This window comes from Sapajus apella, unplaced genomic scaffold (genome assembly GCF_009761245.1).
Source record: "Sapajus apella isolate SASKATOON/1434 unplaced genomic scaffold, GSC_monkey_1.0 scaffold4, whole genome shotgun sequence".
In the NCBI taxonomy this organism is placed as follows: Eukaryota; Metazoa; Chordata; class Mammalia; order Primates; family Cebidae; genus Sapajus; species Sapajus apella.
Window position 1 is genome coordinate 35,339,700 of NW_022436944.1, and position 21,230 is coordinate 35,360,929.

Consider the following 21,230-nt stretch of genomic DNA (forward strand, 5'->3'; position numbering starts at 1 on the left):
AAAGAGTAGAATAGTGGTTACTAGAGACTAGTAAAAGTAGTGGGGAGGAGAAATACGGAGGAGTTGGTTAATGGATACAAACTTACAGCTAGATGGGAGAAATAAATGATAGTGTTTTATAGCACTGTAGGATGAATATAGTTAACAATAATTTATTGTATATTTCAAAAACCTAGAAGAGAGGATTTGGAGTGTTCTCAACAAAATGAAGTAAACTTTTGAGGTGATGGATATGTTAATTGCCCTTACTTGACGATTACACATAGTACAGATGTATCAAAATATCACTCTGTGTTGCATAAATATGTACAACCATTACATGTCAACTAAAAAGAAAAGAAATCCATTTGCTTCCAAGATCATTAGTCTAAGTTAATATTTCTTAGTGTGGCTCTACTGTTAGCAGCATCAGCATCATCTGGGAAATTTTTAGAAATGCAAATTCTCACACCCCATTGGGTCTTACTGAATCAAATTCTGGGGATTAGATGCAGCAGTCTGATTTAACAACACTTTTCAATGATTCTGAATGCTTGGAAGTACAGCAACCACCTTTTTATCCCTCCTTCCACCCTTCCCCTGAGAAAAGATAATACTAAGAATGGCAGAGTAGTGACTCGAAGAAGCCAAGTCCTTTAATATATAATTAAGCTAACAAATGAACCAACTCTGGGCCTGCCTTACTACTAGACTTCCTCTAATGTGAGATAATAAATAAGCTACATTTTCTGTTACATGCAACCAGAAGCATCTTCATTGAAAGATTAAATGACGATGAAAAATTTTAGTTTAGATGAATAGGTTAAAATGTTGGTTGATGGTTTGGTTGTTCCTATAAAAATGAAGAGTTTAATAAAATGTGAATTATTCAAATGATAAAATGTTAAGTCAAGTACTAAAATGTTAAAGGTGATGTTAATCAATAGGAAGTTACAGAATAAGATGTCCAAAAACTGACCGAGGAAATGTGTCTGTTTTTTAAGTTAAATAATTGCCATATTAGCAGAAAGTTAAAAATTGGCTATTGACCTCAGAAATTCCATTGACAAGTTTTTCTTATCACTCATTAGAAATATTTTAAAGTTGTGTAACTGTATTTTATTCTTAACATTGGTAATATTTTAAAATTTTTACTTATATACTTGTGTGCCCTGTTACTAGATTTTTTTTCTTTAGCTAATGATTACTTAGTGACAGATTCAACTATGGAATTGCTAAAATGAAACTAAGTTTGCACTTTCTTAAAGTATAACATAGTCTTTTCTTTTTCCCAAAAACTAGACAAAAATATTTATTATTTTGTGGTCTGCACATCAATTTGTTTCTATTAGCAGAAATAATTAGAATAGTTAAAAAGCTATGACATTTGAGTTTTAAAAGAAAATATAGGTATTTTTCCTTCATTTAAATGACCAAAATGTTTATTTAAAAGTACAAAAGTACTGGGATAGGTAAAGATGTCAACACTGCACATTTGATTAAAACATTTAAATTACTTTTGGGGAAATGAGAATCAATTTTCACTGAACAGACACCAAAACTACACATTTGTATATAATTAAATTTAATGCTCAAAATGTTGTGAAGTAAGCAGACTAGATTTTATTAATCGCTTTTTTTTTTTTTTTTTTTGAGACAGAGTTTCACTCTTGCTACCCAGGCTGGAGTGCAATGGCGCGATCTCGGCTCACCGCAACCTCCGCCTCCTGGGTTCAGGCAATTCTCCTGCCTCAACCTCCTGAGTAGCTGGGATTACAGGCACACGCCACCATGCCCAGCTAATGTTTTTTGTATTTTTAGTAGAGACGGGGTTTCACCATGTTGACCAGGATGGTCTCGATCTCTTGACCTCGTGATCCACCCGCCTCGGCCTCCCAAAGTGCTGGGATTACAGGCTTGAGCCACCGCACCCGGCCTATTACTTGCTTTTTAAAGGTGATGAAGATCAGACTCACACAGCAGAAGCTCCCTAGTCAAGAATTTCTCAGTGTCTAATGTCAAAGTTAGGCGTCTAATATCCATCTTGGCTTGCGTATCCCTCCATCCCTCAATGTTTCCAAGATGAGGAAACATTCCAAAAAATATATTGGAATATATTGTGGAACATCTATATATTCCACAATATATTCTTATTGGAGAATATATAAGAAGCTGCTTTATTTAATTACCTGTTGTAGTTTATTATTTTGTTTGCTAAATTCTTGCTTCTTTCAATTCAATATGCCCCCCTGCAACCTTAATACTAATTTCTTAGTCTAGGATATTTGCCCCATAGCTAATTTGATGCCTCCCCAGATTGTATTAATTAACTGTCTCTCTTAGTCATTCTTGGTCAATGTCTACATCTATTCACTTGTTATTATTCAACCTTCAGATACCATTACTGGAGAAATCATTCTCCAAGCAGATGCTCTTCTAGAATCCCCTGGGTTTGTCTTCTCAGAGTTGAAAAGTACTGCTAAAATGGAAGTGTAATCTCATGAATAATAATCACAGATAGGCACAGTACTGCTAAAATGGGAGTGTAATCTCATGAATAATAATCACAGGCATTTTAGAGAGATTATTCAATAGGTAATTGAGACATGTTAATTAACATGCTCTATTGAAAAATCAACAGAATACATATTAAGCATATGTCCTAGATCTAAAAGCCACTAAGTAGTATTAAGAATGCTAATTTCATTTTCCCAGTTAAATTTTTGCTATTCAGAATTTTTGTAATTACATTTAAATAAAAAGTAGAGTAAGGGCTAGGGAAAAATTGAGGGTTTTATTTTTTGTTTCTTTTAATTAAGATCTCATAATGGCTTTAGAAATTATGAAGGACATAACAACTATTATTTCTTTTTTTATATTCCATGATTTAAATCAACAATTGTAATTCTCAGTTGCCGCATCACTTTAACAGCTATCAAAGAAGATATAAACAGGTAAAACCATATTTTAGATAACAGTCTTAGGGCAAAGACATTGCTTAAAGATTTTTTGCCGGGAGCAGTGGCTCAAGCCTGTAATCCCAGCACTTTGGGAGGCTGAGGCGGGTGGATCACAAGGTCAAGAGATCAAGACCATCCTGGTCAACATGGTGAAACCCCGTCTCTACTAAAAATACAAAACATTAGCTGGGCATGGTGGCACGTGCCTGTAATCCCAGCTATTGAGGAGGTTGAGGCAGGAGAATTGCCTGAACCCGGGAGGCGGAGGTTGCGGTGAGCCGAGATCGCGCCATTGCACTCCAGCCTGGGTAACGAGAGTGAAACTCCGTCTCAAAAAAAAAAAAAAAAAAAGATTTTTTACTTTACTAAGCATTAAGTTACACTAGACATCAGCCAAGGTGGATGAAAATGGTCAATTAAGAACCTGGGAAACTGTAAGTCATCATTAGTATCCCTCTGGCTTTGATAATGACTTACCATCTTCTAAGTAGTATACATGCTATTCTTGAGTAGGTATGACAACCCCTGTCAGCTTTGATTTTGAAAATATATATCATCAAATGATCTGCATCAGTGCTTCTGATAGTGTGGTCCCTCCCACCTGGAATTTTTTTTAAAATGCAAACTCTTGGGCCCCACCTCAGCTCTGCTGAATTAGAAACTCTGGAGGTGGGACCCAGCATTCTGTTTTAATTAGTCCTTTAGGTGATCCTAATGCATGCTAAAGTTTCAGCACTGTTTATAAGAAACATTAAGCTTTCATCTAAAAATATTTTCATAATGCCAACAGTACTGAATTCTAAAAAAGGAGTGAGAATGTACAGGTATAACTCAGAGATATTGCAAGCTTGGTTGGAGACTACCACAACGAAGCAAATATCACAATAGAGCAAGTCACACAAATTTTTTGGTTTCCCAGTGCATATGAAATTTATGTTTACACTACACTGTAGTCTATTAAGTGTTCAATAGCAATTCTAAAAAATGTACATACCTTAGTTAAAAAATACTTTATTGCTAAAGAATGCTAATGATCATCTGAGCCATCAATGAGTCATTATATTTTGGCTGGTAGGGAATCTTGCCTTGATGTTAATAGCTATTGACTGATCAGGGTAGTGGTTGCTGAAAGTTGCAGTGGCTGTGGCAATTTCCTAAAATAAAACAATAATAAAGTTTATAGCATCAATTGACTCTTCCTTTCACAAATTTCTCTGTAGCATCTGATGCTGTTTAGTAGCATAGTAGAAACTTTTTCAAAATTGGAGTCAATCCTTTCAAACCCTGTCACTGCTTTATCAACTTAGTTTATAAAATACTCTAAATCCTTTGTTGTCATTTCAACAATGTTCACATCATATCCACCAGCAGCAGGTTTTCTGTGTTTTCTTATGAGGAAGCATTTCCTCATCAGTTCAACTTTTACTATGAAATTGCAGCAATTCAGTAACATCTTCAGGCTCCACTTCTAATTCTAGTTGTCTTACCATTTCTACCACATCTGTACTTTCTTCCTACAGTGAAGTCTTGAACCCCTCAAAGTCCTCCATGGGGGTTGGAATCAAGTTCTTCTAAACTCCTGTTAATGTTGACATTTTATCCTCTTCTCACGAATCACAAATATTTTTAGTGACACCTACCTAGAAAGTTTTCTTTCTCTCCAGAATGTTTGCCCAGATCCATCAGAGGAATCACTATCTATGGTAGCTATAGCCTTATGAAATGTGTTTCTTAAATAATAAGACTTGAAAGTTAAAATTATTCCTTGATCCATGGACTGAAGAATAGAGAGCAGACATGAAAACATTATTCTACTTATACCTCATGTCAGAGCTCTTGGGTGACTAGCTGCACTGTGAAGAGGAGTAATATTTTGAAAGGAAGGTCTCAAGAATGGTCTTAAAATATTCAGTAAACCATTCTATAAACAGATCTGCTGTCCTACACGTTCTGTTGTTCCATTGACAGAGCACAAACAAAGTAGATTTAGCATCATTCTTTAGGGACCTAGAATTTTCAGAATGATAAATCATCGTTGACTTCAACTTAAAGACAACAGCTGTATTGGTCCCTAAAAAGAAAGTCAACCTGTGACTTTTTATCCACATTGAAAATCTGTTATTTAGCATAGCCACCTTCATCAATAATCTTAGCTACATCTTCTGGATAACTTGCCGCCACTACTCCATCACTGCCTGCTGCTTCACCTTGTACTTTTATGTTATGGAGATGGCTTCTTTCCTTAAACTTCATGAACCAACCTCTGCTATCTTCAAACTTTTCTTCTGCAGCTAACCCACCTCTCTCACCCTTCATAGAATTCAAGAGAGTTAGGGACTTATTCTGAATTAGGCTTTGGCCTAAGGCAATGTTATGCCTGGTTTGATCTTGTATCCAGATCACTCAAACTTTCTGCACATCAGCAAAATTACTGTTTAGCTTTCTTATCATTCGTGTGTTCACTGGAGTAGCACTTTTAATTTCTTTCAATAGCTTTTCCTTTGCATTCACAACTTGGCTAACTGATAAATGAGGCCTAGCTTTCAGGCCACCTCAGCTTCTAATATGCTTTCCTCACTAAGCTTAATCATTTCCAGCTTCTGATTTAAAGAGAGGGACATATGATTGTTTCTTTCACTGGAACATTTAGAGGCCATTGTAGGGTTATTATTGGACTTTGCCCCAGGAAATAAAAAGGTCCAAGGAGAAGAGAGCTGGAAAAATTACAGGTCAGTGGAGCAGTCAGAACACTTGCATTTATCCATTAGGTTTTCTGTCTTATAGGGGCACAGTTCAGTTCACCCCACAACAATTGCAATAGCAACATCAAAAATGACTGACCGTGGGTCACCATACAGGTATAATAATAAAGGAAAAGTTTGAAATATTGCAAGAATTACTAAAATGTGACACAGAGACATGAAGTGAACACATGGTTTTGGAAAAATAGTGTCAGTGAACTTCCTCAATACAAGGTTGCCACAAACCTTCAATTTATGAAAAACACAATTATCTGCAAAGTGCTGTGTATATACAAGTGAAGTGGAATAAAATGAAGTGTAACTGTATATAAGTATTTAAACCTCCTCCAGTGTTCTTAAATTATATAAGACTTTGAGCTTCTTTGAGTAGATACTTATTGGCCTAAAACCAGTTATTTTAAAATATGAGGGGAAAGGGTATTAACATCATAAAGAAATCAGACTTCTCCCCTCTTGGATCACTGAATATCACATTGGCAAAATCAGGGTTTGAAAGAATAAGAACAAAAGTAAGCAATTCAGGGGTAATGGAGCTACAGTTGTCATCCTAGCTATGAAGTCAGTTTTTGTTTTCTTATTCTAGGTCAGGACCTTTGGAACAATGCTTCTTTGACTAGGTGTATCACCTTTTAGCAGCACCAGTTGGATGAAAGAAGAGGGGTGAGGAAGCTTCACAAAGTAAGGATAAAATGCCATTTTCTTGAAACTGGATTTCTCAAACAATTTTATCCTTAAAGAAAATAAGTTGCATAATATTTCAGAGGCTCTAAAAATTTTAAGTATATTACACACAAATTTTATGTTGGTAACAGAGTAAAAGAATAGTTTTTTGACACTAGTGAAAGGGCTTTACACTATTCTTACTATTTAATCACTTGACACAAACTTATGTCTTCATTATCGAAGGCTAAAATACTTCTATACTTTGCTTTATTTATTTTGAGATGTACTCATAAGCCATGTTATATCTATGCATAACTATCCTTAAATGCAAGCAGTGCTCACAATTCTGTTCTGTACTATTACCATATTACCCATGGCTACAACCTACGTCTCCCTAGTTAAGTTGTAAGCAGGGGTAATATAGTAATAGTACAGAACAGAATTGTGAGCACTGCTTCCATTTAAGGATAGTTATCCATAGATATAACAAAAAAGGAGGATTCTAGAGTTTCTGCTAAGAAGAGGAGATATAGATAGATAGATAGATAGATAGATAGATAGATAGATATAAAGTAGACATTTCAATACATTATCAATGAGTAAAATTCAGCAAAAAAGTCAACATATGCTTGTTTATGGGGATTACACAAAGTTAAAATTTATTTTAATCAATATAAAGATGATGTTTAGAGTATCAGGCAAGTTACAGAAAGTATGTGTATTAGTCTGTTTTCATGCTGCTGCTAAAGACACATCTGAGGCTGGGAAGAAAAAGAGGTTTAATTGGACTTACAGTTTCACATGGCTGGGGAGGCCTCAGAATCATGGCAGGAGGTAAAAGGCATTTCTTAAGATGGTGGAAATGAGGAAGAAGCAAAAGTAGAAACTCCTAATAAACCCATCAGATCTTGTGAGACTTATTCTCTATTATGAAAATAGCATGGAGAAGACTGGCCCCCATACACAGCCAAACCATATTATTCTGCCCTGGCCTCTCCAAATATCATCTCCTCACATTTCAAAGCCAGTCATGCCTTCCCAACAGTCCCACAAAGTCTTAACTCATTTCAGCATTAACCCAAAAGTCCACAGTCCAAAGTGTCACCTGAGAGAAAGCAAGTCCCTTCCGCCTATGAGCCTATAAAATCAAAAGCAAGCTAGTTACTTCCTGGATACAATGGGGATACAGGTATTGGGTAAATACAGCCATTCCAAATGGGAGAAATTGGCCAAAACAAAGGGGTTACAGGACCCATGCAAGTCTGAAATCCAATGGAACAGTCAAATCTTAAAGCTCCAAAATGATCTCCTTTGACTCCAGGTCTCACATCCAGGTCACACTGATACAAGAGTTGGGTGCCCATGGTCTTAGGCAGTTCCACCCCTATGGCTTTGCAGGGTACAGTCTCCCTCCTGGCTGCTTTCATGGGCTGACGTTGAGAGTCTGAAGCTTTTCCAGGCACACAGTGCAAGCTGTTGGTGGATTTATCATTCTGGGGTCTGGAGGATGGTGGCCCTCTTCTCACAGCCTCACTAGGCAGTGCCCCAGTAGGGACTCTGTATGGGGGCTCTGACTCCACATTTCCTTTCCACACTGCCCTAGCAGAGGTTCTCCATGAAGTCCCCACCCCTGCAGCAAACTTCTGCAAGGACAACCAGGTGTTTCCATACACCTTCTGAAATCTGGGTGGAGGTTCCCAAATCTCAATTCTTGACTTCAGTGCACGGGCAGGCTCAACAGCATGTGGAAGCTGCCAAGGCTTGGGGCTTCCACCTTCTGAAGCCACAGTCCGAGCTGTACATTGGCCCCTTTCAACCATGACTGGAGCAGCTGGGACACAGGGCACCAAGTCCCTAGGCTGCACACATCACGGGGACCTTGGGCCAGGCCCATGAAACCACTTTTTCCTCCTGGATCTTTAGGCCTGTCATGGGATGGGGTGCTGTGAAGGTCTGTGACAGCCTGGAGACATTTTTCCCATGGTCTTGGGAATTAACATTAGGCTCCTTGCTACTTAGGCAAATTTCTGCAGCCAACTTGACTCTCTCCCCAGAAAACAGTTTTTCTTTTCTATTGCATACGCAGGCTGCAAGTTTTCTAAACTTGTATCCTCTGCTACTTATAAAACTGAATGTCTTTAGCAGTGCCCAAGTCACCTCTTGAATGCTTTGCTGCTTAGAAATTTCTTCTGTCAGATACCCTGGCTCATCTTTCTTAAGTTCAAAGTTCCACAAATCTCTAGGGCAGGGGCAATGTGCCACCAGTCTCTTTGCTAAAACATAACAAGAGTCACCTTTGCTCCAGTTACCAACAAGTTCCTTATCTCCATCTGAGACCACCTCAGCCGGGGCCTTATTGTCCATATAACTATCAGCATTTTGGACAAAGCCATTCAACAAGTCTCTAGGAAGTTCCAAACTTTCCCACATTTTCCCGTCTTCTTCTGAGCCCTCCAAACTGTTCCAACCTCTGGCTGTTACCCAGTTCCAAAGTCGCTTCCACATTTTTGGGTATCTTTTCAGCAACACCCAACTCTACTGGTACCAATTTACTGTATTAGTCTGTTTTCATTCTACTGATAAAGATATATGCAAGACTGGGATGAAAGAGGTTTAATTGGACTTACAGTTTCACATGGCTGGGGAGGCCTCAGAATCATGGCGGAAGGTGAAAGGTACTTCTTACATGGTGGCAGCAAGAGAAAATGAGGAAGAAGCAAAAGCAGAAACCCTTGATAAACCCATCAGATCTTGTGAGACTTACTCACTGCCATGAGAATAGCACGGGAAAGACCAGCCCCCATGATTCAATTACCTCCCCCTGGGTCCTTCCCACAACACCTAGGAATTCTGGGTGATACAATTCAAGTAAGAAATTTGGGTGGGAAAACAGCTAAACCATATCATTATGCTATAATTGCAAATAACACATGAGTTTGCAAAAGCTTGATTACATCTTAATGAATTCTCAAAGGTTTTATCTTTCTTTATTGCTGTTATAATTTTTCTACTATGTCATCTTTAATAGCAATAACACGGTCTTTATATATGTGTTAACTGGTCTGCTTGGAAGAATAGTAAATCATGTGTTTAATATTAATTAGACTAATATAAGAGTATAGAGATCTATTTGTATTTACAAATAATTCTTTTTTGAATATAAATGGCAGTAGAGGAGCCTGAGACCTTTGAGTTTTAGCAGTACCAGAACATCTATATCTTCATCGTATTATTTATAAAATATATTGAAAGAATACCCTCTACTTCATTCAATGAGGTTGAGAGCTGAAGCTGCTCAGAATAGGATCTCATACACCATCTTTTTGAAGCACGGTATGGCATGCACTTTTGTGTATTATAGTGTAATGCCATTTTTGTTGTTGTTGTTGTTATACGTTTTCTCCAGAGCTGGCTTTTCTTGAAAGTCAACAAAGCTTAAGTTCCAAGGTCCTTCAGTTGCAGAATCCCCTTTCAAGGCCCCAAGAGAGAACTAGCAATGTTCTCATAATGTTATGTTTTGAAAAAAAATTGCAAAATATATTTTAACTGCAATTGACTTGAGAGCACTCTTTTTACTGACTTTCCCTCCTTCACAATTCTGCTCCTATCAGGTAGCACTGAAGTGGCCATAGGTATATTTTGGATCTGGCTCAGAGAAAGTTGAGATGGGGATACACTTAGATTTTTCACTTGGATTTAGTGGATTATATAATTGTGGTTTGTAGTCATGTCTGTGCATGGTTAAGTTATTGCTGTTTTGGTGGAGAAATGACATATAGGAATATCCCTACTACCTGTACTAAATCACTGGGCTAAAATCTTGATATAAATATGTTGCTTGGTGCTCAACACCCGAAGTTTGTGGGAAGTAAAGGAGAAACAAAGCCAAAAGCTAGGGATGGAACTTTTCTAGACTCGAATGAAAAACAAATATACATTAACTATGTTAGGGGAGTATCTGAATTTTCTTTGTATTATATCTCTTTATAGAATATTTAAAAAATCAGCCAGGCGTGGTGACTTAAACCTGTAATTTCAGCACTTTGGGAGGCCAAGGTAGGCAGATCACTTGAAGCCAGGAGTTCGGGACCAGCCTGGTCAACATGGTGAAACCCTGTCTCTTATTAAAAAAAAAAAAAAAAAAAAAAAAATTAAAAATAATTATCATTGTGTAAGGAGGTCAGTAAAGACCCTGTGGCCCCCACAATGTAGGAACAAACATTTTAGGGTGCATCCACTAATTTTTCATTGGTAAAAGCACTTATTTCCTAGATTTTATGATCCTTGTGATATTTGTCACTCAGATTTGTAATTTGTTGATTTTTTGTTCCATTCTAAATAAATATTCACTTCTTATCTAACTTAATATTGACAATTTTGTGATGTTAATTTTATGTGTCAATTTTACTGGATTAAGGAATGGTTAGAGAGCTGTTAAAAAACATCATTTCTGGGTGTGTCTGTGAGGTGTTTATGGGAGAGATTAGCATTTGCATCAGTGGACTGAGTAAAGAAGACTTGCTCTCATCAGTATCAATGTTCCTCATCCAATCCATTGAGGACTCAAATAGGACAAAAAGGCAGAGGAAGGCTGGATTTGCTTTCTCTGAACTGGAACATTGATCTGCTGCTGCTTTCAGATATTAGTGTTCCCAGTTCTTACGCCTTCTGATTCTTAATAAATTACATTGCTGGCTTTCCTGGTTTTCAAGCTTACAGATTATGGGATTTCTCTGCCTCCATAACTGCATGAGCTGATTCCCATAATAAATACCTCACCACCTAGAGAACCCTGATACAGACTTTTGAGACAAGGTCTCACTCTGTCACCCAGGCTGGAGTGCAGTGGTACAATCTCAGTTCACTGCAACCTCTGCCTCCGAGGTTCAAGTGATTCTCCTGCCTCAGCCTCTTGAGTAGCTGAGACTACAGATGCGCACCACTATGCCTGGCTAATTTTTGTATTTTTAGTAGAGACAGGGTTTCACCACGTTATAAGTCTTTCTTGAACTCCTGACCTCAGGTGATCTACCCGCCTCGGCCTCCTAAAGTGTTGGGAATACAGGCATGAGCCACCACACCATGCCAAGAACCCTGATACAGATTTTATATTCTTTTTCTTAAACAAAGTCTCCAAAATTGAATAAACTTTAAACTTAGCAAAAACCTGGATTTCTACCTATATTTCTCATTCTAAAAAAGATTTAAGGTATTTTCCCAACACAATAGTTATGATGGTTTTATTTTCAACTTTTTTATCCTCATTAATGAGAGAAAATCTGAGGTCAAGGTAAAAAGAAAGGAAAAAACAAGAAAGGAAGGAGTGAAGGGAAGAAAGAGAAAAAGGAATCCTATCTATGGGAGGTATCTCTGTATGAGGGAATAAATTGGGCTTTGGAGTCAGACAGACAAACGTGGAGCTAAAATCCCAGAATCATTATTTATGAGCTAGGTAGCAAGCTATTTTACCTCTTGAAGCCTCAGTTCTCTCAGCCATAAAATGGGGATAATACCACGGACTTTACAAGGTTATTAAGAGAAATAAATTACAACATACATAAAGCACCTCGTCAAATGTCTGGCACATATAAGGCATTTAATACAAATTTAAAATGCTTTATTTTTTAATGCATAACCCAAGTTGTATCTCCTGAAATAGCCTTACTAATATGCTACCTTCAGGGTGAGCAGGGAAGAAGTAATTCCAACATTTTTCCTGCTCTCTTCACAGCAAATCATGAACAGTACAACATATGTGGGGAGTTCATTATTTTCTGTCAAGACATGGGATTGCTTGTACAAGGTACAAAAATATGTCATCTTTCATTCTGAACAAAAGTTAACAAATAAAATGTTGTAGATGAACTGTCTAAAATGCAGAATGAGATAAATTTACAAATTTAGGAATTTTTGTAAAAAGCTAAGCTGCCACTCACAGAAAAGGGTTTTGCACCTTATGTTAGGTTCAATGAAAAATAATCATAAATTAACTGTGTTATGGCAGTATACAAATTATCTTTCTATTACCTCTTGAAGAATATTTAAAAATCATCACTCTATGAGGAGGTGATTAAAGACTTTGTGGCCCCCACAATGTAGGAACAAAACATTTTAGGATGCATCTGTTAACTTTTAATTGGTAAAAATACTTATTTCCTAGATTTTGTGATGCTTGTGGTATTTGTCATTCAAATCTGTAATTTGTTGTGATTTCTAATCAATTTCTTATTCTAATAATGTGCTTATTTCAAAGACAAAGCAACAGTTTCGATATTCATCCACTTACTGACTCCCATGTTTCAAAGATGCCTGAGCACAGTAGGTTAGAAAAATTTTAAAGTAGATGAAAGGATTAGAAATAGCTTCGAAGTCAACCCAGGGGCCAGATGTCTCTTAGGCATGCCTCACACTTCACAGCTGTGATGCTGTGGACAAAAAGGATAGAACACCTTCAGAAGAGACCATGACAAACAGCAAGTTGTCAGCACTGACTGTATTAAAGAAAATCTGAAGAAGGTACAAGAGGCTTGATTGAAGAAGAACAAATAACAGTGTTTAAAATGCCACAAAGTAACCTGAAATTTCCTGGCACCACCATTCATCAATGACTGCTATATATACTTAGCTATTTATCCTTATACTGGAGGGGGTTATATAACCTATAAACTATGGATTAGAAGTAGTTAAGTGGTTGACTAGGCTTAGAAAAGCCTAGTCACAGGTACATAGTCACAGGTACATAGCTCTTGAGGTATTTGCTAGATATAACTATATTCTTTCCCTTGATGGAGAATTACATGCTACTGTAATCTCCAAAGAAATTTAATTCTGTCTTCTTTGGTCTTAGACTCTAGAGCAACAGCTAACACTGTGGAATATTTACCACTAACCAAATAAAACAGGTGAATTATAACTGATACATCTATGCCCTCTCCCTATTTCTGAAATATCTGAATTGTTCATCTCTCTATTGCCTATTATACTAGAATATCAGAGCTGGAACCTAATTAAGTCATTTAATCTTCTCTTTTATGATGCAGAAACCATTGCCACAATATGCCCTAAGGAGGGGTCACATACCCCTGCACTCTGCAGAAGGTAATTCATTCCTTTACTTTTCATTTTTAGAAAGTTCATCTTTATTAGCATATCATAACCCCTCCCTGCAATTCTCCCTATTAGTCATGGTTATTTCCTCTGGAACCTCCCAAATGCATACCTAGCTTTCTTCATGAATTGGTCCTATGTTTCTTTTTTTTTTAATTGATTTTTTAAATTATACTTTAAGTTCTGGGGTACATGTGCAGAACATGCAGGTTTGTTACATAGGTGCACATGTGCCTTGGTGGTTTGCTGCATCCATCACCCCGTAATCTACATTAGGTATTTCTCCTAAGGTTATTCCTCCCCAATCACCCCACCTCCTGATATCCTTCCCCTAGTCCCCACACCCTGACAGGCCCCAGTGTGTGTTGTTCCCTTCCCTGTGCCCATGTGTTCTCATTGTTCAACACCCACTTATGAGTGAGAACATGTGGTGTTTGGTTTCCTGTTCTTGTGTCAGTTTGCTGAGAATGATGGTTTCTAGCTTTATCCATGTCCTTGCAAAGGACATGAACTCATCATTTTTTATGGCTGCATAGTATTCCATGCTATGTGTATATGTGCCACATTTTCTTTATCCAGTCTATCATTGATGGGCGTTTGGGTTGGTTCCAAGTCTTTGCTGTTGTAAACAGCACTGCAACAAACATATGTGTGCATGTGTCTTTATAATAGAATGCTCTATATCCTTTGATATATACCCAATAACGGGATTGCTGGGTCAAATGATATTTCTATTTCTAGATCCTTGAGGAATTGCCACACTGACTTCCACAATGGTTGAACTAATTTACACTCCCACCAACAGTGTAAAAGTGTTCTTATTTCTCCACAACCTCTCCAGCATCTGTTGTCTCCTGATTTTTTAATGATCATCATTCTAACTGGCATGACATAGTATCTCAGCTTCATGTTATCACAATTTAACTGTCAATGTTACCTTTATGTAATTATATAAATTCCTCCACAGGAGTGGTATAGACTCTCTGGCCTCTATCTTAACCCATTTATGCCCGAGGTCGCAATTTTTTGAATTTCTGCAATCAGACCTTGGTGATGACCTTGAGCAGCAAGATGTAAATAACTCCCACATGCTTAGTGTTCCAATAATGAAACACTAGGCATAAATGGGAAAACGTTTATTAAGTTCTACAAGGAATATCTTTTCTTCCTTCTAGTGAAAGACTGAAACTTTTTTCTACCCAGGAACAAGGAAATGGGAGAAGCACTTTTGGTTTCCCCTCAGACATCATTTGAACTGACAATGGATAGCATTTCATGACTTTTTAGAAAGGCTTTTTACAATGAATAGCATTGGTATATGCTCTACATATAACCAATTTACTGACTGTATGGAGCTAAAAATATTTCTTAAGTCAAGCTATAGTGAAACATGTCATTTTACCTAGAGAATCAGAGCCTACATCAGCAACCTAAATCCTTACATAGCCTAGGAAATCTCAATATAGTTTTCTTTGGAGTGGGGAGTTCTTAATTTTTATAGTACGATTCAGAGCAAGTATGATAGCCAAAATGCAGAAATATGTTTCTAAAATTCAAATTAAATTCCAATATTTATTTAACAATTCAACTTTGAGGTTAGCATTCATTAAGAAACAAAGTAGCAACGAGAAAAAAATCCAGTGATCCTGTTCGAACTAGAATCACTTTCTTAAGCCATTGGAAGGAAACTTTAGAACAGCCCCCAAAACAAAATTTCATCGTACTCTGTAATTAAAATGTAGCTATAGCACACGTGCCCTGGGCCCAAAGACCACTCTCCCCATTTTAAGTAGATTTACTGTTAAACAAGCAAGACTTGTCAGGTCAGCTCTTAAATGGTATTTCTTAATCAGAAAACAAAACAAAACAAAACAAAAACCCTGTTCAAGAGAGCAAGGCATTGGTACAGGTCATCCCAAATTCTTGTATATTAAATTAGCTGGCCTGTGTTTTCTGACCCCTTGTTTGCTTTCCTCCTGCAGGGGACACATAGAAGAGGGTGATTGAGACTGGTGAAGCTGCTGAAGGGCAGCGTTGAGGGACAAGGCACGAAAGAGCAGGCTCTGCTCTGCCTCAGTATCTCATCAAAAGGTCTTGTTATTGACTAGTTGACCCTCAGGCATCACCTTTTCTCTGTACCCAGCCTGTGGAGTTTTCTTCTCATATGGCTTTTTTCTACATCTCTGCTTAGGGGTTCACTAACCATAACAGAAAGGACACCGAAATGAGAGTTAAGTGAACCAAATTCTAATCCCAGCACTGACACAAATGAGCCACGTGGGCTTGGGCAAATCTCTTAGCCTGTGACACTAGTTCCACGTCTGTAAAATAAATTCTTCTACATGATTTCCCGTAAATCTCAACAGCCTCTGCTTACTAAGAATAATAACCCTATGTTCACCATCTCTTACCCTCACGTGCGCAGCAATGTCCCATCCCTCTGAACCCTCCAGCCCCATGGCTTCTCTAATACTTACAAAGTCCCCTTCATCCATTCAATTATGTTAATTTATCATCTATGGGCCAGATTTATGCTTAGCACTGGGACTAAACTAGCAAACAAAAAATATCCTATTCACTGCATTGAGCTAAAATAAGATTTTCATTTAAAGCAGAAAATTCTGAAGGCTACAGGCAACACAGATTGTAGGGTAATGAGCGTGAAGCTGGAGACATGACTCGGAATACTACTGCAATAGTTCAAGTAAGAGAGGATGGTTGGCAGGATCGGAAGGGTGAAGATGGAGAATTCAATAACTATTTTAGAAGTCTCACTAAAGGAATAGGAAGGGGAGGTATGGGGAGAAAGGGCAAAAGAGAGATGCCAAGGTGACGCCCAGGTTTCTGGTTTGAGCTTTTGTGTTGATTGATGGAAAAACCTAGGGAGGGGCAGGTTTGGGGATCCAGCTTGTGGAGTTCTCGTTGAACACAGCAGTCTGCAACATTCACAATGTATTCAGGTGAAGATATAAAGTAGACAATTGGATGCAAGGCTGAAGTGCTCTGGATATAAACATTTGGGAGTTGTCAGTGAATAGGTGTTTGAAACCATGGGAATAGAGGAACTCACCTAGGGAGAGATGACAGGCTGTCCCACATGAGCTCACAAACTGTCTTCTCAGGCTAGGCGCGGTGGCTCACGCCTGTAATCCCAGCATTTTAGGAGGCCGAGGCGGGTGGATCACCTGAGGTCAGGAGTTCGAGACCAGTCTGACCAATATGTGAAACCCCGTCTCTAACAACAAAAAAAAGACAACTGTCTTCTCACATAGTTTGTTGCCAGCACCCATATGTAGACCGATGGTGCTAGCCCCTAAAAGCAGTACTCCCCAGGGGTTCATGGAGCACTTGGTTCTTGGCAGGCAGCCCTAGGCTACAGCTAAACTACAGTCAGCTCAGAAGTGGAGCAAATTCTCCTTTCCACACTAGCGTCCTGCTTGGTCACCTGAGCCACAGTTCAGGCTGCCAAGTCTCTAGTACTCAGGAGAACACTGCCTGTTAAGTCTCGCTGATTCCTCATAAATTAGACACCAACATCCGTGCCAGATGCTGGATGTTGCCCTCGATCAAAATAAAATAACTGCGTGCGTTCAGCAAACCTACTCAAACTCACCTGAGACTCCATTTAGGCTCTGGCTGCCCGCTACCATCCTCAACACCACCATTCCTGCTACACCATTTGAATAATTCTGAGAGAAATGTTAACAAATGTTCCCAACCTTAATTAAGATTAAGACCTCAATTAATGGTCTTAATCTTCTACCTATGTGGGGATTTGGCTTTGTGAAACACTTGCTACGAGAGAACCTAGGGAAGGAAAGGATGAAATATTTGTTCTCAATATGATAAATAACCTACCGACCTATTGATTGCTGCATCACAGGAATAACACTACCACCACCACTACCAAATGAATCACCCTCAAGTCAAATCTTCTTGTCCGTATGACACCAAGTGCGAGGAGAAGAGCACTAGGAACAGCTTTAAACAACAAAGCATACATGAGCAAGGTGTGTATAACAATGATCACAATTTGGACGGCAGAAAAGGGGTGTGGGGACTTTCTAGGTCCGGGCAAGAGGTGAGTAAAGGCAACAAAGAAGGTGTGTGTCAACAGGCAATCCAGCGTATACCCTCTACCTGTTGTATGGGTCACCTTTATACCGGTATTTGCCAGGCTCCAGGTGAGCCTCGGGGAACCAAAAAACAAGATAACATCCAGTGTCACATATGCACGGGTACACATATATTGACAGAAAATCACATGATTTACTACATGGAATTAGTAAGGGCCTTATCTGAAGCAAACAAAATATCTTGGAAACTGAAGACTTCATTCTTCCCAGCAGCCCTGGAGAAAGACTATTTAATCCGAGTCTTGAAGATTATACAGGAGACCTCCAGGTGGGCAAGTGGTAAGGAAGGGAGAGAATTCTAAGTTAGAGGGAGGAGTGCATTTGAATGTGCAGAAGTAAAAAAGCAGATGGTATTCTGGGATAATATTCCCCAAGTATGTAGAACTCAACACTGTTGGTACCTAGCAGTGTTAGGTGAAAGAGTTTAAGTGGCTTGCAGACACTACGTTCAATAACACTGAATCACTTGGGATTGAGAAAATTATCTATTAATTTTAATTCCCTTCCATCCTCACCCAGGAAACTTTCTGATTTGGCTCCTAGGATGCTCTAACCTCTCTCAAAAGCTAATTTTCCTTATAAACAAATGAGCAGGTTTCAGGCTTGGAGGTTTTACAGGCAATAGTATCTACCTAGAATTTAATATTATTTTGCTTTACTTATGGGTAATGACAATGGTTTTCCATTTACAGTCACGATAGGAAATTTTTTCTAAATAAACTCTAATAATATGATTTAAGTATAAATATAGAAAAATATTGAGGAGTTAATCATACAGACATGGTAAATACAGTAAGAATTATGACAGTGGTATGTGAATGTAAGAAATTTTGGAAATACTCTCAAGGAGAAGAGTTAGCAGGGTGATATTTTGCTATTACTAGATTGTTCAGGGATGAAGCATGGTAAAATGGATAAAATTGAAAGCCATGTGATAGAAATTCACATCTTCCTCTGGTCCTTTCTAGCTGCATGGGCAAGGGCTCTTAAGGGCTGTAAGTCTCAATCCCTTCGCCTTTATATTATGGATTAGTTTTACAAGAATGTAAAGGATTAGAGGCAACAAATATGCAGGTCATAAGATTGCAGACATTATTAACCTCCTTTATAACTTCCCAACAAGCTTTCAAGGTTAGTTATGATTGACTCTGACCTAATTTCTCTAATTCTGTGAGACATTAGGTCTGCAGAGCTGTAATTGGCTTTTAAAAAAAAAATCAAACATATAATTTCTCTTAGTTTTTCAATTCACTTATATAAGAAGTTAAGAACTCAGCATAATGCTCACTCCCAGCTGTTCCTAAGTTGTCTCAAATGGTTGCAAAGTGGGGAGGGGACTACCCACCCAGTCCAAGTTAGAGGTTTTATGTTAAATAATAAAGGTCTTCTGAATGCACTTTGCAACACTTCTTAAATAAACTAAAAACAAAAAACCATAGAACTAAACAAGCAATAGAGCCACATCTCTGAAAACTTACAATACTGAGAAAAGGAAAAAAAAAATCACTCGATTCACATTGCACAGTTTTGGTCCCATCCTTTGTGTCACCTCTCTTCCTCCCATAATAAATGAGGCCTGAAGAAGCCTGTGAAGATTGCAAAATTGGTAAACAAAAGCTCAGAGCCCTACCGCTTGGTTCTCTAGCTTTCTACTTCAAAAGCAAGCACAGGCTGAGACTTGGAAACCAAGAGCTTTTTCTTTTAATGGTGACACCTTTCCTAAGTAAGAGATAAACTGCACCTGCCCACCTCCCTTAAGGAACAGAGTCTGTTTGAATTCCTGGCCCTTGGGAAACTATTAAAGCAGGGCATACAAGCAATTTCCCCTCAAACAGTAGCAGTAATTTTTATTTTCCAAATTATGCATTGCCTTTTTGGGAAACCTGTCATTAGAGGATTTTCTGTCTGCTAAACTTATCTTGCATTTCCTGGAAGTGTTTTATTAAGTGGGTCATCTTAGGATGAAAAAATACAGGACACTGGTGATATCCCCTGCACAGTTTTGTAGTTATAGCTACAGCCACAATGCACGAGCAATTTCTGACTGCTGGGTCTTTGGTGTATGGCTATACATTTGTCCCTCACATTTGTATAACACCGCCACACTTCTTTCTAAATGAACCACTGGATTTAAATGGATCAGATATTGTTATTTCTTCTCACAATTTGGTAAAATTCATAAAAATCATTTTTAGAAATATCTTTTTCAGAGACCAAAGGAATAAAATGATATAAACCTCATGCCGTAAAAATGAATGGATGATTTTAAACGAGATTTTAAATCAGACATTTTAAGTTTTTAAAATGCTTATATTCCTGAGTGATAGTGTCTCCTCCTAGAAATCATAGCTTTTGATTGGCTAAAAAGATTGAAAATGGCAATGCTCTTCCTCCTACCTTTTATACACACAGAAATGACCAATTGCTTCTGAATGATCTTTACAGCTTGTTGATGATCTATTTAAAGTTATCATAGTTTATAAAATGTTTTTTGTTTTGCAAATTCTGGCTATATAAACATAACCATAAATACAAGAGACAAGTATACTTCTAGGGCCTAATACTTTCTTTGTTGACATATTAATAGATTCAAATTTTGTGTCTGAGGCATTCGAAAATGATCAAAGAATCCAAAATTTAACTCTGATAGAGCAGTTTAGCTCTTTAAAAGAAAGAAAAGCATGTGGCTTCATTACAGAACTCTGCTTAATCTCAGGATCTAAATGTTCCAAGTTTAAATGAATTCTCACAAGCCCGCTTGCTTTCTGATTGCCAAGTCTGAACAGCCACAAGCAGGATCTGACCTGTGCCTTTAAACATGTAAACCAGCACAAATGAAATCACTAAGCGACGTAAAAAGCAACAAGGAACAAGCATCTGTTAATTTCAAAGATAATATAAACAAAATGATACCTGTTCTTCGGCTCTTTGGTTTCTGAGCGTCGATAAATACCTCCTAATTGCATGGAGAGGATATTTTTTGAAATAAGAGAATCTAGATGGAGGCAACAGACTATCCATAGTGAGGAAAGCAAGAGGGTCCTTGTCTGCACCTCCTTGTCAGCAACCATATGAAATTAGAAACTTAGCAATTCCTCAGATGCCTAAAGATTTGTTTGTAGCTCGACCACTTCCCTCCTACAAACAAAGCAAATGTTCTTCTCCTTGCTATTTCCTCTTTTGGGTAGAGTTCCTGGTGAAACCAGACAGCCAAGTATGAACACTGTCTAGAAGCGTCCAGAAATGCAACGCCCAAAGGGCAATAGGAGCCAGGAGGAATTCAGGGGCTGGTCCACAGAATGCAAATTGCCTAGTGGTAGTGATGCGACTGTCCTATTTCTAGCAACAGTATTCTGTTGCAAGCTATGTTAATATTAGCTAGCTGGTGACTTTCCATACCCACAGATTCTCGTGAGGCTTAATTTTAATTCTTCTGACACTTTTTCTAGTTCTTAAACAGGGCATGAGATGTGGTTTTTTCAGTTTCCTTCTAGATTTCTTATCATCATGAGCACACACAGACAACCCTCAGTCGCGGTCTGAGCTCAAAAGTGTTGATTCATTCAGTCTTGAGAAGACTGTTTTAGGGGACTTCTAAAAAAATTTAACAAATTACCTCACTC

General features: G+C 38.1%; 1 protein-coding gene across 4 annotated transcripts in view; it reads right to left on the minus strand.

The window, feature by feature from the left end:
* The window catches only part of ATP2C1 (ATPase secretory pathway Ca2+ transporting 1), a 165,313-nt gene extending 144,334 nt beyond the window's left edge, over positions 1–20,979 (minus strand). For 3 of the 4 annotated variants that reach the window (XM_032266721.1, XM_032266733.1, XM_032266807.1), the window contains exon 1: positions 20,521–20,979. In XM_032266721.1, the coding sequence (XP_032122612.1) occupies positions 20,521–20,628 (108 nt within the window). In that variant the 5' untranslated portion in view covers positions 20,629–20,979. The remainder of the gene's footprint in view (positions 1–20,520) is intronic. The other variant, XM_032266728.1, reaches the window with a different exon arrangement.
* Between the last annotated feature and the right edge of the window lie 251 nt (positions 20,980–21,230).